This window comes from Sinohyriopsis cumingii, chromosome 2, assembly GCF_028554795.1.
Source record: "Sinohyriopsis cumingii isolate HCF-2022 chromosome 2, ASM2855479v2, whole genome shotgun sequence".
NCBI lineage: Eukaryota > Metazoa > Mollusca > Bivalvia > Unionida > Unionidae > Sinohyriopsis > Sinohyriopsis cumingii.
In genome coordinates, this window is record NC_142962.1 from 44,126,277 (window position 1) to 44,145,702 (window position 19,426).

Sequence of the window (19,426 nt, forward strand, 5' to 3'; positions counted from 1 at the left end):
TGTTTATTCAGGCGATAGTCGACGATATATCAATTGCCGACTATGTTCTTCCTATTAGCAAATTCGAGTTGATCAAGAACTCGGGTGAGAAACAAAAATTCATGAGAGTATTTGAATTAACCGAGGAAACACTACCAAAATTTAAATTTCCTAATTCTGATTTTGATGCGATGAGAAAATCCGTCACTGATACCATCGATGATTTATTTCCGAAATTACATGCCACATGGACCAAAAAAATACATTCAGAATTGATTCTTAAACACAATAACGATCCTGACAAAGGTGGACGGCATATATCGCCGGGTATCGTTAATATAACGGAAGTTATCGCGATTTATCTTCACGCGGATGTTGTCGAGGGTAGTTATAATGCTGATGCGTCAGAATCAAATCAAGCTCATCAGGGTTTTATTTTATATTCATTTTCACCTAGCGCATCTCCTGGTTTTTTGATAATAAAAGAACCAATGAATCCGTTTTACCTGCGATGTCATAATCGATTATTGACAAGAATAAATTTCAAACTAACGGATCAGAAAGGAAATTTACTTGATATACGAGGAGAAACTGTAAGTATCAATCTTTTGGTGAAATCGTGAGAATCTCTGATTTTTAAATCACAAGTGAGATTTTCCAAATCTGTATCCCAGAAATATTTCTGGGGAAAAAAATAAATAAAACCCAGGAGAATTTTCAAAAAATTAATCTTTTTTTTTGTTTTGCGGAGATATTCAATTATTCTTCGTCACTCTCCGAATCAAATATTATCGGAATATAAGAAAATTCGATCCAATTGCCGAGATTATATGAAAATGTAGCGTGGATTATTTTTTCTGCCGCTCGCCGCACTGATGCTGAACTAATATTATAATATTTCGCAGCTGATTTCATCGATTCGAAAGCGATCTCCTCACCTGTTTCTCGATTTATCGATTTAACCGCCTTAGCTGGTCGCCGTCCGCTACTGGTATTACCAAATCTTGCATTTTCACTCGGAGTTACCGCGCGAAGATTAGAAAGTTTGTTGTTAAGTTTATTTCCGTCAATGTGGTCGATAACCAAATTATCCTTGATGATTCCATGAAAACACTCGAATATAAATCTGTGAGAAAGATAATTTATTCTTTTATTCTCGTTGAAGTTACACGCCAAATACCCCGAATTACAAACATTACCGAGATGATACTTTGTTTTGATATTTCTGATATTACCATCGGCAGATGCTTCGTAATTCTTAATGGTAGGATGAGATCTATACTCGTGTGAGATTTTCATTGCAGGGATCGTTGATTTGTGATTCATATATGATATTCTGTTTGTTTAAATCGTAATTTGCTTTGAATCGATTAATATAATCTTCCTCACATTTTATCACTGACGAGGATCTTTTTTCATAATATCTCCGTAACTCACGATATTTTTTCCCTCCACAAGAGAAACATAATCTTGTTTTTCCTCGAATACCAACTTGGCAAACTAAACATCGTTGTGGTCCTTTGTTACCTCGTCGAATTTCGTATATATGAGCGCCACAATATTCACCTCTGCAGGATTTGTTACATGATTTTGTTGATCCAACTGTTATCCACGCGCATTGCTTCATTATATTTAGATATTTGTCTAAAATATAATAATGGATTTATTTGATCTTGATGAGGCAGAATATATCATTCCTGAAGTTGATAGTGCGAAGAAGGAATTTTTCGATGATGGAGCGATTCATGTTTGGTCGACATGGAAAACTAATTTCGTTGATGCTACGATGAATCTGGAGCGAGCGAAGAAGATAATCGAACATATAAAAAACTCACACAAAGAAGAGAGATTTATTTTCGGAATAAAATTTATTGCACAAATGCCCGATGACATTTGGATTATTCGTGATAAACGAGATCCGGTACGCGGCGGTAAGAAAAATGTTGTTCTTGATAAAAATTCGAAACCAGGATTGCTGCTGGGGATTGATGGTCCTTATTATGTTAGGGCGTATCCTTCTAGTGCTGTTGTTTATGGAATTTATCGGCTGAATAATAATCCTGATGTGAAAAATCTACCTGCGATGAGGGAATCTCCGATGATAAATTGTGTAGCTGAGCGAGTTATCGAACATATGAAAAATGCTCGTCGCGGATCTGGTCTAACTCAATTGAGATTGAATAAAATTAATTCATGGGCAAAGACAGTTGCTGATGGCGCATCAATCGATGATGTTGCTGCGTTAAGTAAGAAACTTAAATTTCCTATTACGGTTAAAACACTATCGGGAGAAATATTATATTCATCGCCGTATAATTCTCGAGGAACACCAATCGAAATTGTTGATCATAATTCACATGCGTGGAGTCAGTCGGTAATGATATTCCCACGAGATCGTGTTGTTAAGTTTTATCCCGTGGAATCCAAAGATAGTTCCGATGCAATGTTTAGATATATCAAACTATTAGCCAAGTCCGATCCAATATCGATTTGGTTATTCTCGAGCGAAGAAAGATACGATCAATTTATCTTGCCACGCGGAGATATTTACCGAGATGAAATATTACATGAATCGATGAAAAATATCGCGGTGAAGTATTCATCAAATCCAGATCGATTACTGACAAATTGCTTTACCATTTCGTCTGTTGCTGCTCATGCTGCTAGAGAAAGAAATTCGTGGAAACCTACAAGAAATGAATTTCTCAATGATATTCAACTTAGCTGTATCGAATACGGCCATGGAGGACTATGGAATACCAAATACTATTTCGAAGATATGATTTCCGTTGATATGAGCGCATGCTATCCTGGAAGTTTCCTTGGGTATGGCGATTGTGCAGATTACTTTGCTAAATTCGGCCATCCCACCAACGAGATGACTAGAGTTGCAATTAACGGACAATTACCTGATTTTGTAATGACAGGATTCGCTCATGTTACTTCATTCGAACTTGCTGAAAATTTGCATAAAATTTGTTATATTTGGTTTGGTCGGCATTTATCTCAACGCAGATGGGTCCCTACGGTATTGTTGAGATTTATGTTGGATTCGTCGATGTTGATATCATTGACGGTAAGTGAAGCGATTATATCGTATAGAAAGCAGACCGAGGTGTGGTTACCCACGGATTGTGAGAACGCGAAAGATATTGGAAGAAAAATAATTGGTAAATTTACTCAAGGAGGATCAGTTGATCATAAACATCGCCACGCTAGGTTATTTATCAATGATGCCGAGATGGATTTTATTATTGCTGATACAGTGTCTCGTGGAATATTTTGCAGTAGAGAAAATATTATTATTGATGGAGAAAAATTGGGTACAGTGATCACTTATCTCGATGGAGAATCCGCGCAGTATACTCATTTAAGATCATCGATGCTCGCTTATGTGAGTATTAATTTGCTGTCAATGATAAATAAATTTTCTGATATCGCGGTAAGGGTTGCAACGGATTCATTTTATATTGATAAGAAATATCAGTGCAGATTAGAAAATTTAATCACCGATGGTTCTTGGGGAACTTGGAGAATAAAAAACGAGGATATTCTAGATTATTGTGAGGACGCGGATGTAGAAGATTGCGATAAGTTTCATAAAGATAAATGTGATGAAATATCAACAGCATCATCTGCGTTTGATCCGATTTCACGAAACAAATTCGTTTACCTAAATGGTCCTGGCGGTAGTGGTAAAACAACACGAGCAATAAACTTATTTTCAAATTCTGATATGATCGTGTTAACTCCAACTCACAGACTAGCAAGAGAAATAAAGCAGCGTGGTGTTAATTCTTGTACTTATCACAGTTATTTCAAATATAGTGGTGGATTGTGGGATCCGGCTCGAATGGGAAACAAGTACGTTAATAAGATTATAATATTTGATGAAATTTGCACAGTAAATTTAGTTATACTAAAATCATTCCTAAGTTGGTTGGAAGAGAAAAACACCGCAGTAATAATGTGCGGCGATCACGGCCAACCTGATCCTATTGATGGCGAATCTCCTCATAGATGGCTTAGAAATTTTGTGGATTATTATGAAGAGATTGATACTGATTATAGATCTAATGATATTTTACTAACCGAGTTTAAAAAAATGATTCGGTTGCAACCTAATAAGTTTCAATGTGATGTGATGAGAAAAATAATTGATGAGACTCCGATGGATAATTTTCTAACTTTGTGGCGTCCAGATCATTTGATTGTTGCTAGCAGAAAAATTATTCGTGATACTATTCAGGAAATACTATTCAAACTTCACTGTGAGAAATTTCCAACGTTGAAGGTTCCGTTATGCTACAGGCCCGCTGATACTAGAAAACAAAATATTAATGTTATTTTGCCATGTGGAGAAGAAAAAATATTAGTTTTAAACGATATTATTTTCGTTGATATTAATCTTGTCAATGATGCGATAAACGCAGAAAGATCGCCATGGAAACTTGGATACGCAGCAACGATTCACTCGTCACAGGGATTAACAGTAGATGGCCAAGTTTGGATTGTCGATGATAGAATTTCCTGGTCAAATTTAGTTTATCTGGCCGTGTCTCGAGTAAGAAAATTATCTCAGTTAGGTAGAATTAGATTTCACATTAACGAAGATGGCGGTAATTGAGTATCCTTTGGAATTACTTGTAGTTCCTCTTTGGTAAATCCTCGTTGTGGTGCTAATGAATCTAGAAAATAAATTGCTGGCCTTCCCGATGATCTTGTTACGGCCGATATTTTATGTGTTGTAACACTCCAGTTTGGATCGGTTGCTCTTTTTTTGCCACCCTCGGCTTCTCCTTCTTTATACAAATACCTTACAATAACGCTACCTAGCACAGGTGGAATAGTAGAATCTCGCTTTAGTGGTATATTTGGTTTTGTAATTGCAGTTGCGGGTTTCATTGATATTGTTCGTGTTACTTCGTTATTTAGCGCGTTAATCACGTGAGGTAATCTTGTTACCCAATCGCGAGATCGTTTATCTTGAATAAATTCTCTCGCGTACTGATATCCGAATAATCGTTCTGCAAGAGTTTTATTGAATCTCTCAACGATAGCTTGATTGTGATGAACACCTACAATACCGCGACGGATTTTAACATTATTCTTTTTCATCAGTGAAGTAACCGCGCCAAGAAATTCTCGACCTGGATCAACCTGGAGAAGCTTCGGCCATGTTAATGGAGATCGTGAATAAATTTCGCTAAACGCCTTAGCAATATCTGTTGCTGTTTTATTCGATAACGGTTCTGCTTCCTTGTACCTACTTGCAATATCAACAACCGTCAGAACATATTTGTATATAACTCCGTCAACGGTATCGTAAGGAAGAAACATAAGATCAGCCTGATGGACTTCATTAGGGACGCTGACAGAGAAACTCGCATATGATATTTTCTTAGGCGGAGGAAGATAAATTTGCCAGACTGCTTGCCTCGATAGCCACGATTCAGCGACAGATTGCTTTACTTTTGCTGCCTTAGCAAGTTTGTCTATTGCTGATTTTCCTCGCCAAAATCCTCGCGGAGAATAATATATTTGCTCCATTATAAATTACCAGCACCTAGTACTAATTTACCTTTCATCGCGCCTTTTATTAACCAAGTTGCCAATTTCTCTTTGAAATTTTTATCAGGAATAGCATCTATTGCGTGAATTAATTTAATATCAGCGAGATGTCTTTGTTGTAAATCTCCGCTACGATATGCAAGATCGTGATAGTAGCATGCGTTATCGATGGCGTTTACTGGATCCTCGCCAGGATTTGGTTGATTATTATCGTTAAGTCTTATATCTAGCCTTGTACCAGGTCCGCAGTAATTATATCCTGGTAAATGTTTCTCTCCGGGATATTTCGCCCAGGGAGCTCCAGGCAGATTTGTTAAGGAGGTTGCGATGTCTCCTCCGGTTCTACTTTTTTTTTTACAAATCTAAACTTAATTGTCTTGCAAACTTCACATTCTCCCTTGATTGCATTTCTGTTGTTGCGTGTAACGACTTCGATTGGATTTATCGTAGCAGTTCGAGTGCGACACTTAACACAATATGAATCCATAATATTCTAATAACATGAATGTAATTGATTTTTCAGCCACAAAGAAACGCGAGCAAGTAAAACATATCGCGTCATTACCAAATTCGATTAGAATGATAATCATTGGACCATCTGGTTCTGGAAAAACGCAATTGTTGCTAAATTTGATAATGAGATGGTTAAAATGGGATAAATTGTATTTGGTTGCGCCATCCGTTGATGATCAGCGATGTTATAAAGTACTAAAGGAATTTAGCGATAATACTGAGGATGGCACAATAGAATTTATAACGGATATCAATGAGGCTCCATCAGTGGAAAGTTTAGACGGCGATACTAATAATCTTGTTGTTTTCGATGATGTGATGCTGGATAAGCAAACTAACCCAGCTAGGATATTCTCGCGTGGCCGACACAAGAACACAGATGTGATTTACGTGACACAACGATATACGCAAATTCCGAAGGTAATTAGAGATAATTGTAATATTTTATCAGTTTTTAATGGCGTTGATACTCACACGCTGAGGAATATCCATCAAACTTGGTGCAACGGCGACATGGACATAAATAAATTCAAAAATTTCTTCAGTCACGCTCAGGCAACACCACACGGATTTGTCACGATTAATCTTCATGATCCGCGTAGTAGGTATCGAGTCGGTCTTGATCAGATTTACTCATAAAATTGCAGTCGAAATTTGCAATCACAAACAAATTTTACAATACCCCCCCCCAAAAAATGCTGGTTTTTTTTATGCCTGAAAATGCACTTTGGGTTGAAATTTTGCGGATTAATTTGCGTAGGAGGCGTTATTTCTGCTTTCTGAGGCTTCTACGGAGAAATGTTCGGTGGGAGGCTTAAATTTATCTGAGCCACCTGGTCTGTACGCCCTCCCTGCTGCTGTTTGATTGATCAAATGAAGTGAATTCATCTGACATACAACCGAGGCTGCTAGATTTTAAGTTTGTAGGATTTTAGTGCCTTTTAAGGTTTCTTTTATTCCACCTCCTTTACTTGATTCAAAAGATATAACTAAGTCGATAATACTAAGGAGCTTTTAATTCAGTGTAACAATACAACAAATACTTCCGGAAGTCAGTTATCAAAACACGACTGGCACTTAATTAGGTTCTCTGAGAAATGCTAGTGGACATAACTTTTACGGTAGATTGATGCATTTTACGTTTAATTACAAGAGGACACACCACATTTATACCATTTTTGACAATAAAACAAGCAATTTTCTTCAAGTTCAACAAATAGGAATCCAGTTTTGGGGTATTTTCTGGTTTAAAAAATGGGATCCACACCTGAGTTATTGAGGGAGTATGTATGCATGTTATGTATGTACGTACGTATGTATGTATACTGGTCGATTGTGGTATTTTCATGCTTGATTATAGAAGATTGTGTATTTTCTTAGTCTTTTGTTGTAGATTGTAGTGGATTGTGGTATAGTACTGTGGATTGTGGCAGATTATAGTGGACTGTTGTAGGCTGAGGTAAATCGAGCAGCTGCATTTTCAATAAAAAGACGCATAAGCATACATGTTTTCAAAGATATGCTCAGAATAAGCCGACATATGGCAAGTCATGAAAACACATGAGGAGTATACCGTGTGTCCAGAAGTAGTATTATTTTTAACATAATGCTCTGGTGACAATAACTGTTTTTCAAACCCTAAGCACTGTAGTATTTTATTTTCATCAATCTGTTGAATTCTACTAGTGTTTTGTGCCAATATTGGTGATGGAAACCTTACATGCACACAAAAGCTTGACTGTGGTGTAGTTGAGAAGCAGCAGCATGTGTTTATAGTATAACTCACATAAATAATGTATGTACTGAGTGACTTTTTGCAGCTATAGGTGTCATTTTGGAAAATCTGATTACACATACATCTAAATGGCATTTATTTATTTTATTTCACTCTTTGTACATCAAACTTTACAGAAGATTATTGTGTGTGTGTGTGTGATTTGGATTTTTAATGTAGCTTTAACAATTTTTCAGTCATATCACTATGATGTCTGCCGTGTGGCAGTTTATAGTGCCTAGCACTGGGGCATCATGTCACAGACATGTAGTATGATGTCCCACCCAGTCACATTATCCTGACATCAGGCCGACCAGTCATAGCACTAACCTCTTGATGCTGAGCACCAAGCAAGGCAGCATTTGCATGTTAGTACCATTCTTATAAGTCTTTGGTATGACTCGGCCGGGGGTTGAACCAATGACCTTCCGCATCCAAGGCAGATGCTCTAACCACAAGGAGACCAGAGCAATTAAGATTATTGTGTCAATTTCTTGAAAAGTGCTTACTGTCAAATTCAATGATAACATACAACAGTTTTAGCTACAGTCACCAAGCAAGGTGATCCTGTTTAAACTAGTTTATGTTATGCTATGAAGTAACAGAGAAAGTGCCTGCTGCTGGGAAGAAGTTACACTACAGACATAAACAGAGATGCAACAATGTTGTCATTTATAAACAATGCTTGGGAAAACACCCACTGGAAAAAGTATGGCACATAAGTCCAATAAATTGTAGGTAATGAAATTATATATATATATATATATATATATATATATATATATATATATATATATATATATATATATATATATATTGATCTTGTATATGTCATTTCATGTCATGTCATATAATTCAATTCATACATCCTTCATATACGTAAAAGACAGTAGTTCAATACAATATTAGCTTTTTTTGACCCAGTCCATTTCCGAACTGCTATTATAAAAATCTGTAGCCATCGATAATATTCGTACGGAAATTTATGTATCACAATTATTGTGCAGATCGCAAAAAAATCACGATTGTAAACACTTTGTTAGACCTGTACGATTAAATTATATAACTAGCATTTTAATTTTTACATTTATGCCAGTAAATACGTTTACATGATTTGTATGAATTTTACTATATTTAGGCTCGCATTTTGAATGGAATCATTATTCGTGCTAACATTGCTCAAAAAAGTCCTCGAAAATACGAAACACTGACATCAACTGGAAAACTGCAATGGTAATTCTTTCTAGGTACAATACAAAGTAAGTGAACATTCCCTTTACAGTTAAAAGATTGTTAAGTCATTTACTCACATCCTGTTTCTTCCTGTATTTCGTGTATTTCTTCTTCCTGAAGTTGAATAGATGCCTTTGTCCCCATTTTATCTTTAAAAAAAATTATAACATCCAACTTCTCTTCTTGCAAGACAGGAAGTATGAGAAGGTCAAGGTCAAATTTTTTCGGTCGCAACTTAAAATTACTCACTAACTCTAACTTCGGTGGAATTTTATTTGTAAAGCTATAACATCCGGTAAATAATTGGCCCGATAAAGAATTAGTGGGAACAAACAAGATGCATAGATATAAATATCCTATGTTATGTAAAGTTAATTTTTTATTATAGTTTAGCTTTTCTGAACGATTATATGTTTAATACATTTGTAGTTTGTACTTGGCCTTGTCCAAAATCATGTTCATTGTGTGAACATAAGAGAAAACAGTAAAATAAATTAACTGATCAGGGACATTAATTTTGTAAACAATATAATACAAAGCTGACATTTCTTTATGAGTGTGGATTATACGCTCAGATTATTATTAATGTAAACATGTTTGCCTGAATTTAAGTAAAAGATAAGTCTTGATTCTGACCACAGAATCGTCCTGAATGGCAATTTCTTAAAGTGACTATTTTCGTAATTGTGACCAAATCAAGTCTTGCTTATCTAAAACTTACTCATAATTGCTTTAACATCTTGAAGCAGAATCAATCTTACTGTTGTGTGCAGTTTTTTAATTTGGTGGAAATATTTATTCACATTATTATTCACTATAAATACAATGTGCTCATAAAAAATATTCTTGGACTGCACATTAATATGGACTTATAGTGAATACAGTCTACATCTTTCTTTTCTCAGCTGAGTCAATGCTGGTACAAAATATTTGTTGCTGAACTAACAAGGGTGGATACATCGGTGAATACCACATAGCCATTTTAGAAGCTATCCGAGGATGCTTTTGCATCTGTGTTTATACGTTCATGTGCGATGATTCCAAGCTGGCCGTGAGTTGGTTGTGATTATACCTGACCCTTAAAAAAATTATATGACAAGTCATATGAGGGTTTGGTAAAACAGAGTTGAGTTTTGACTGGCATAGCTGAAGAAAACTGTGGTAGATGAGAACACTGTCGTCCAGGTTCACAATGCCTGGTTAAATAATTAATGCTTTCAACTGGTGGTGTCCATATGAGTCAAAATACAAACGATGTTGAGGTGTTACCACGTATTTGACCTATTAAGTGCCAGGTCTTGTTGATGAAACCAAGTTGATGATGCCGTAGATGCAAGTTCATTTAGCATAAAAAAAGCATGAAAATGTTTGACTGATTTAGCCATCATGAGTAAATCAACACTTGCCAATAGATGTTCGGTCTTTTGCAACCAGGTAATGGAAGACCTCTGCACAAAAGTATTCATCAACTAACTCCAGGTAACTGAAGGTCTTTTCCTTTTCTATACAATTGTTTTTTGTTGCGTTTTTTTTCCTTCTCTAACTAATCCTCACAGTTTAATTATGGATTCTATAAATGTTCCACAGGTACATCGATCACCCTCATTCAACCATCAGTAACATCCATCAACAGTGTCTTGTCAAAAACTATCACATCATAACATCAATAACCAATGCCAGCGTTACCAACCCATGCATGAAAATACATATCAAGAACAGTTTACCAGAACAACTCTGTATGTTCCAATGAAAAATAATAAATTGGGTACAACATACAAAAATCCTGTTGGGAAATTTGCAAACCAGTTTCAACATTTTGATGTCGGTCCATGTACAACCTCAGACTGATATGCATGTGCAATATGAGGAGTGGTTTTTACATAGTTAACCGAATTTCTTCAAAACGTTCCTGATGATTGTTTAACCGCAGAGAGACCTCAGTCACTTCTAAGTTGTCAAATATCATTTTACTCTGTGCCTGGTCATTATCTCATGCTGTAAATTGAAACATCAAGAACACGCATTTTGGTGCAGTAAGACCATGTTGTGTACTTATTTGTCATGTAAACTGTCCCACAATAGCAGTGGGTCGGTATGCATTCATGGCATGCATGAGAATCAACAACGTTGAAATGGTTCCTGACTGCATAAACAATAACATGCGTGACTCTCTACTCAATGAATGGGATAACACGGGCATCCACAAAGTTAGTGTATCTAATACAACTTTACCAGCAGCGCATCTGCATCATGCCAAACTGAATCCTTAGAATTATTCTTACAAAACAAGGTGACTGTGTGTTTAGCTCCAAATATAACCATGTGAATTTCTCTGCAAAACCCAAATATTTGACTGAGGGGAATTGCGCAGGAAAACCTCAATGTTGGACCAGTGAGTTGTGATTGGCATAGTGCAAATCCAAAGTTGAAATTGGGTTGGTAATAAAAATCATATCTTCTATCGCTGCAGAGTCAGGTGGACCAGCACGGTCATTAGGTCATCTAATCATATGGTCTATTATCTGCGTGATCAGTTGCATCCTTGTCAAACATCATTGTTAGACCAGACGTTTCTGTGTAATCATTGCTATATCTGGCAAGCCCAATAATTGTTGTGGCCATGTCAACGTTGTCAAGAATTAATTTCCTTTCCATCAGTGTAATAATGTGCACTGCTGAACAACGCCATCATACCACTGTTGACAAATCCCACAAGGGCACTGGCACCATACTTGTTATTGTCATCCTGTACCAGTTCTCCCTCAACATCCAAGAATGCCTTACAGGGAAGGTAAACTTCAACATGTCCTGCACTAGCAGTTCTATTTTAAATTGATTGGGCCAGTTATGAGTAATATTAAAAATATCTCTTGCTTGGATCCACCAATACAGGAGCGTCAATGTCAAATGCTGGATCAGATATATCTTTGAACAGAACCCTGGTGAGATTTTACTTTTCACTTATTCATCATTGGCTTGCCATAATATCCAATGAAATCCACAGATCTGAAGCACTGAAATATCTGCTTGATACGCCAAGGTGTAGATAGGGTTATCACATAGGAACCTTGGCTAGCGAGGATGATCTCAACTATGCATAATTACACCAGCAGGAACAGGTGCAGAAACGGTCACGCGGAATTCTATTTTAATTGATGAGATTGTAATCATCTTGGTAACACTCTGGGTTGTATTTACAACAACCCATTGCATTGAACCATAAGTTGCAAGCAAAACAGAAAGTGTTTCACCATGAAGCATATCACCAGAACTCGTCATCAGTGTTGTACACATCATGAATATCTTCAACAAATTCATTCATCAACGCACAATATGTGTCTCTATGATGCCATTAGTGAGCAATCATTAACACATCAACGCAGCTTTATTAGTGACTTCTGATGCATTGCTGCCCATACAAACTGATCCCGCGAGTGTTTCTGATCAAACAGTAACATGGTTGGCCAAACAAGCACTGTGGCAAATTTACTTACCAGTACCAAGAAAGATTTCACGTGGTTGGTTTGATAACCAAAGGCCTAATGAGGTCCATCAGGCTGATTGTTAGGGTCACACATTTAAAAAGGGCCCTCACTTTTCTTTACTTTTTCTTCCTTTGTGGGTGAACGTTCTGGTAACAGTTGCTGTGCCAACCTTTGTACCTGTTCAATGATCCATTCTGATTGTTCTTCCAATGTACGAGATTAAAGTGATTTTGCTTTTTTCTTTCTTTCATGGAGTTTTATTTTGTTTCAATTTCAGGAGTAAATAATGGGTGATAAAAATATTCTTCTATCATAGTTTCAAAGGTTAATCGATACATATATTCTTCTGTCTCAGTTTCATAGATATTCTTATGTCCCATGCATAAGTCATAAAATAATGCATTGCTTGAGCTGCTTCATTACCTTTTCCAGCTTTCATCAAAGCAAGAACTTTATTATAGAAATCAAACACCTTGCTAAAGTCTTTTTAGATCCAGTAAATTCCAGGTCTACCCACTTGACCAAAACCCTTTTTTAATAACATTTGATGGTTCTTTGATCACTAAATCTGTCTATTGGGGGGTGGGGGTGTATTCTACGACCTGCACAGAAGAGATCATTTTGTTCCACTGACCACCATTTAAATAAAGTTTTGTTTCATGTATGTATCAATGACTGATATCTGAGTAATGGTGGAAGTAATTCTTTGATGGATCGCTCTTAAAGTTCTCCACCTTCTTCTTTTATTTGCTTCAGCCATCACTTCTCACAAGTGTGTAATAACCTCTGCAGTTGCTTGAATTATTTTTTTTTGATGGCCTTGGTATGCTTAGCTATCTGTTCTAGTTAGCTTTGTCATTTGTATCACTGAAACATTTCTATAATTTGTAATATCCTTGGCACGTTCAACAATTTCCTTTATGGGTTCAATCACGTTTGTTCATTTTGAATCAATTATTGTTGCTCTTGAGAGGCTTTACAGCATTCTTACCCACATTCTTTTATAAGAGCACTGGCAGGCATTTTATATGATTGTTCTTGATCGTTAAATTAGCGTGCTGCATGATATTTACCTCTGCAAATTCTGGTCAAATCAATGGCGAAAAACTATACAGGTCCTAAGTGATCCACGCAAACATATCTCATAATTTATCCCATGTGCGGTCAGCGGCACACCAAGTCCAATAGATGCTTTATATGCTATGTGTGTCAACACTACGAAATAACATCATGGTACGGTTGACATGAATTACTTTATGCACATGTGCATACTGTTGATTCAAATAGATTATATCAGTATTTTTTGTACAGACCTCATGAGAATATTTGTGCGGGATTAACATAATTCTCAGCATAACATCATCGCACGCTATAAGATTGTTTTTGTTTGCATTCAAATCATTAATGGTAGGTGCTTCATCGATAATGGTAAAGAAATTTGTGTTGATGGTGTTACCACTTCTCAGCAATCTTTTATCACGTAATGCTTTTTGAAAATCTTTTAAAACATCATACCTCGGCTGGTTTTCAGCCGATTGCATAATCATGCACAACTGATTCCATGTTAACCATCGCAAAGTCATATTCAGCAACAGCTCAGTTTTTCCTGATCCAGCAGGACCAATGAATAGCACACAAACAAACAGTTTGGAATTATGGTTCCATCACCATGCTTGAATGGTTTAGGTATTGCTTGTGCACAAAAGGCAATGACTTTTAAAGAAGACCTTTCAAATCTTTCGGTTTTATTTCCTCAAATCTTTGTTTTTACTGAAAGCATCTGCCAATTTCCCTTTTTTGTGATAGCATTGGAATAATACAGTATCAAAATACGGTCATTTTTTCATATTATGTGTGATGACTCTCCAAAACACATACCGCAAATCTAATTTGATTTCAGATACCTAATGAACTAACAGCAATTATTGCAACTTATGTTCAATGTGGAGCTAAAACGTTTTTGCCAGAAAAGCTGCAAAGGTGCAGGGTTTAAAAAATGCCAGCAGTGATATCGCAGCTGCATTAAAACGAATTGCAGGGGAAATAGTGCAGTAAATACCCCGAGAAAAACAAATCATTGGATACAGTTACCATGGGCCTGGTACATGTATATGGCTGGATATGCGACTTGATTCTAACAATCAGCCAAAGCCAGGTCAAGCACCTATCAACCACATTTATGCTGTGTGTTAGAGACATGACTCTGCATACAAAGCTTCAAAAAATATCCGTGCACATCAACGATCCTATGTCAACCTCATCCATGACTTTATTTCGATTAATGCACACTCGAATAACAATTTGCAAGATGGGTCGCTGAAGGAGGTATGAAAGCCAAGATTGCACTGGGTATTAAGTGACCATCATACCCATCTAGGTTATGAAGCACTACAGGCATATTTGTTTTGTTATGGTAAATTCTCAACTGCAAATTGCATGAGTTGTGTGTGGCACCTCTGCACATGCCAGTGTTTCAACAGTGGTTACAAACTATGGCATCAGTGGAAGTAAAAGTACCTTCACAAATTCAGCAATATGTGGCTGCAGAGAATTCATGAATTTTTTCATCCGTCTGTTACGTAAATTTAATTTGTATTGTTTATTATTCATTATATGATATGGATAATTGTATTTTGGACTGTAACTTTTCCAAAATCAAGCTGATTTTCTACATGACCTGAATCATTGTCTTTTTTATATTTTGTAAACAACTAATAATAACTAATATTTTACCTATGAGTATGGGATTAATATTATGATTATTATTAATAGGAGTAAACATATTTAATTTGGTCTGAGTCGAAGACATAGTGTTTTCCATGTTCTTTATTAAACTTTTAGTAACAGACCTTCTAACTGTAACTAATATTTTATCTTGTAAATATTTTATAACCTTCCAAAATGAAATTTTCCATTAGCTAATAGCTTTTCTTAGAAAATGCTAATTGTGACCTAAAGTCAAGTAGAGAACTATATAAACTGTTTTCTAAAAATGAATCACTCGTGTTTTGAGATCTAAGAAAAATCAGTTATATTATTTTTGTGTCCAGTGTTTCATTTGAGCTGGAATTTATTTATTCAAATTATCTAATTCAAATGATTCTTCTCAGTAAATACAAAGTGATAAAAAATAACATTCTTGGAAATGGAGACTTTGATTGTCAGTGAAATTCAAATAAGGATATATTCTTGGATTTTATTATTGTGATCCAAGACTGTTATCACATGACTATGATACGGGCCACCAGAGGCACATCAATACTTACAGCATTGGATTTATATTAGAATACCACTAAAGTTTGTTCATAATTTTAATTATTTGGACTTGTATTCGAAATTTTGTATTATTTGGGATTTATTTTGCAATGGCGTAAATTCTTTTAACATTTTTCACTTTGCATTCTAGGGCAATAAATTATTTGTTGAATTTTACAAAGTTTGTTGCTTCTCACTCTCTCTATTACTTATTTTAAAACCATAGAGTCATGATTATGTCTGCTGGTGAATAGAGCTGCTGTAGAAGCCGATTTGCCGAAACTTCGATCGATTTAAGAAAACACCTCAACAGTGTTTAGAGCGCTAGCGTTCTGGGCACGATAAAGGACTGGTTGCTCTGTTTGCCCATCAGACCGAACTTTTATACTACAGAACCCAGATGGGATTTGTTCAGCAACGTGTACTATTTGATCGATATCGGAAGCATTAATATCTTCGAAACATTCGCGTCTGCCACTGAAACATTCAAAATCCGCAAGATATGAGGGACTTTCATCTTTCCTTGCTCTGCAGTCAATTTTACAAACTTTTGACCTGGCTCTGGCATTATTTTTCACTGATGTTTATTTTACTGATACCACAACAGTAAAAGTCACCGTTGGTGAGCAGTAGCTGGATCTTAAATACATTTAAATACATGTTTGCAACATCTGCATAGAAACTAATTAACCTTATACTTGCCATGTAGGTTAAGTATTTGAGCAAGATTCTTTATCCATATATAGTATGATACCAAGTCTTATTCTTTCATTTCACTCAGCAACAATAAATCCATCTGGACTCGTCCATGCTGGCCATGTGGGGATAGAGCAAGCATATAAAAGCCTTTGTTGTAAGTGAACACATTAACTGAGACATCTGGGTTAAGTGTTTAAAATTTGTTCAGTGTGGCTTTGATAACCTGCACAGGAAATTAAATAGCACCAAAGTTGAGTTCACTCAGGTGTTGTTGATATTTTCAAGGCAAGTCTTGATTAACACTTGCAGGATTTAATGCTGTTAAAATTACCCATTCAAACCAGTGATTGTCCAAATTCTTCACATTTATCACTGACCTTGGCAGGACCCACGGAAATATTGCTATGTTATTGGATCAACAAAATGGTTGATACTGTAAGAAATACACCTCTAAACTTGGGCACATCTTTTGAGAGTCCATCCCGATCCTATATTGGTACATTTCTCCAACGTTTTGAAAATCTTATCAATTTCTTTGTCAGTTTCATCACTAATGGTGCTGTTGTCTTTGCGGTTCAGGATTACGAGTGCACCGCTGTGAATCCACGGGGTAGTCCTTTTATATTAATCCTTCTCAAGTGATATAACCAAATGTGCGCTAAGGACAATATCTGCTTTGATGCACAGAGTGAACTAAGTTTTATAAACCGGTACAATTCCAGGAATCATATTTGTTAATATTGTTGAGTGTCTTTACCTGGTTTGTATGAGGTTGGGTTAATCGTCACCTGATTTTCTAATTCTCCATTACAAACTTGAAATTTGAATTCAGTACTTGTGAATGCTGTGCTTTTGCAAGAACTTAAGTCAGCCATTTCAGAGCAATAGTAGATGCAAGACGTTTTTGTTTATCCTCAATACAATGACAGTTTTGTTCATACTCACCTAATATCACAAAAATGTCAGCTTTTCTTGCACCTCTTATTATTTGGATATCATGTTCACATGCAAATTCTTTTAGTTTTATACCCAACAGTTGTTGCAGTTGCAGCTGATTGTGGTGGATTCAGAGCAGTTATAGGTCTCAATTATTCAAGTATGTCAGCCTTTCTCATATGACTTGGCATGTACATTCTGTGTCGTTGTGCAATCTGTTTAAGCTGAGGGATGGCTGGCATGCTTATATAAGAAGGAAGGCGTCTCTAATTAATAAGTCTGGCAATGACTTCTTTTCATTTTTGTATTTTACCAAGATCAGAAACTGCAATCGCTTCAATCCTAGTAATTATTTTATTTATTTCTGTTTTATTTTCTTTTTATTTATCTTTGCAGCCACTGATGTTTGTGCTTCTTATGCAATTTATTTCTAAACACCTGATATCATTGATGAACAGATCCACAGGGCCAGCAAAAATGATTATATGACTTTACTCCAATGCTGCATTTAAGACATGGCTGCACACCTGGACCATTACACAACACCTGCGTATGTGTTTGACATTATTCGTAATTACATATTCTGTCAAAGAGTTCATATTTTGCAAGGCAGACAGCTTTAAAATTGTTAAGTCCCAAGGCCATGGATATTTATATAAAGTAATTTCTTCGTCCAAGCTGTGCTTGTTTGAATTAGTTCTTTGAAATCTTGTTTGAATTAGTTCTTTAAATTTACTGACACAACTAATTTTAAGCATAATTCATGTGAGGTTTATGGTTAATTAGTGTCATGTAGTCTAGATCAGTTTTAGATACAATTAAAAGATTATGCGTGCCATGCATCTGTCACTATCTACTTTACAATCATCAAATTGACTTTCATTTCTACATTTCATCAGCAGGATTTGGTTGTCTACATATTTATTTAAAGAATTCTTTTTTTACTCCAAAAGTTAGTCTCGATCCGGCTATATTGTCTTTCACAGTACGATGCCCTGACTTTCATGCTAAATGGTCACATTTGAGAGAATGAATGAAAATTCTCATATTTGGACCTTAAGAAATTGCTTGGAGAAACATGTGGTGAGCCCTCCCATAACGAGGCCAATATCATATGATATGCCACTAGACTATTTCCAGCACGCTTACTCAAAATAGTCTTGGTTATCTTATGATATTAGCAGACTATTTTTTATTAAGAATCAGTGCAAATTCAGCATGTATATCAATTTCGCTTTGAATTTTCTTAGCATGTCAAAATCAATACCCCCGAATTTAATCAAAATAACTTATCTTTCTCCAAATTATGAGACGATCTGCTCTGATTTAAGCACCAGGTTATTCTGTCATTTTTTTTTTTCACTTGCACTGATAATACTTAAGATAGGTCTGGTTATCGATCAAAACAACTGCTGCCATAGTAATTCATTGTGGATTTGCAGTATCAATAGTAACGTATGCAACCACATCCATAACAAGCACAGTAGTGGTAAATTGCTGGGTTTTGTCCTTTTGGGGGTCTTGGGGCACTGATATACGTAATAGACTCTACCCCAACCCCCTTGACTGGTCACATGCGTAGAATAATATTAATTATCCATAGGTTGCACATGATATATTGATTGCCTAAAAAGTCATGGGGTAGAGACTCTGACATGTATCAGGGACCCTAACAGGAAGTAAAAGGAGGGGGGGGGCCAACTTGCCACTACTCCCCAACATAAATGTCCACATATAGGCAGCAGACCACAATATCATAATTCCAGTTGGTGTGTAGCCAAGTAGTTCTATAAAAATTTAGAGATGTTGCTTGGATGTGAAATATTCATTACAGGGACTTATTTTTCCAATGGAATGATTAGGAAGGAGTATTAATTATTTATATATTTTTACATCCCTTTAAACGGGCTTTTTACTGTGCTTGTTGTACTGGAAATTAAATCATGATGACCCCAGTAGGCATGAATCATCTGTGGTTAAA

General features: G+C 36.0%; 1 protein-coding gene across 1 annotated transcript in view; it reads right to left on the reverse strand.

The window, feature by feature from the left end:
• The window catches only part of LOC149804738 (calcineurin B homologous protein 1-like), a 47,178-nt gene extending 37,910 nt beyond the window's left edge, over positions 1 to 9,268 (reverse strand). Inside the window, exon 1 of the mRNA XM_089943707.1 lies at positions 9,148 to 9,268. Within this exon, the coding sequence (XP_089799833.1) occupies positions 9,148 to 9,214 (67 nt within the window). The 5' untranslated portion in view covers positions 9,215 to 9,268. The remainder of the gene's footprint in view (positions 1 to 9,147) is intronic.
• Between the last annotated feature and the right edge of the window lie 10,158 nt (positions 9,269 to 19,426).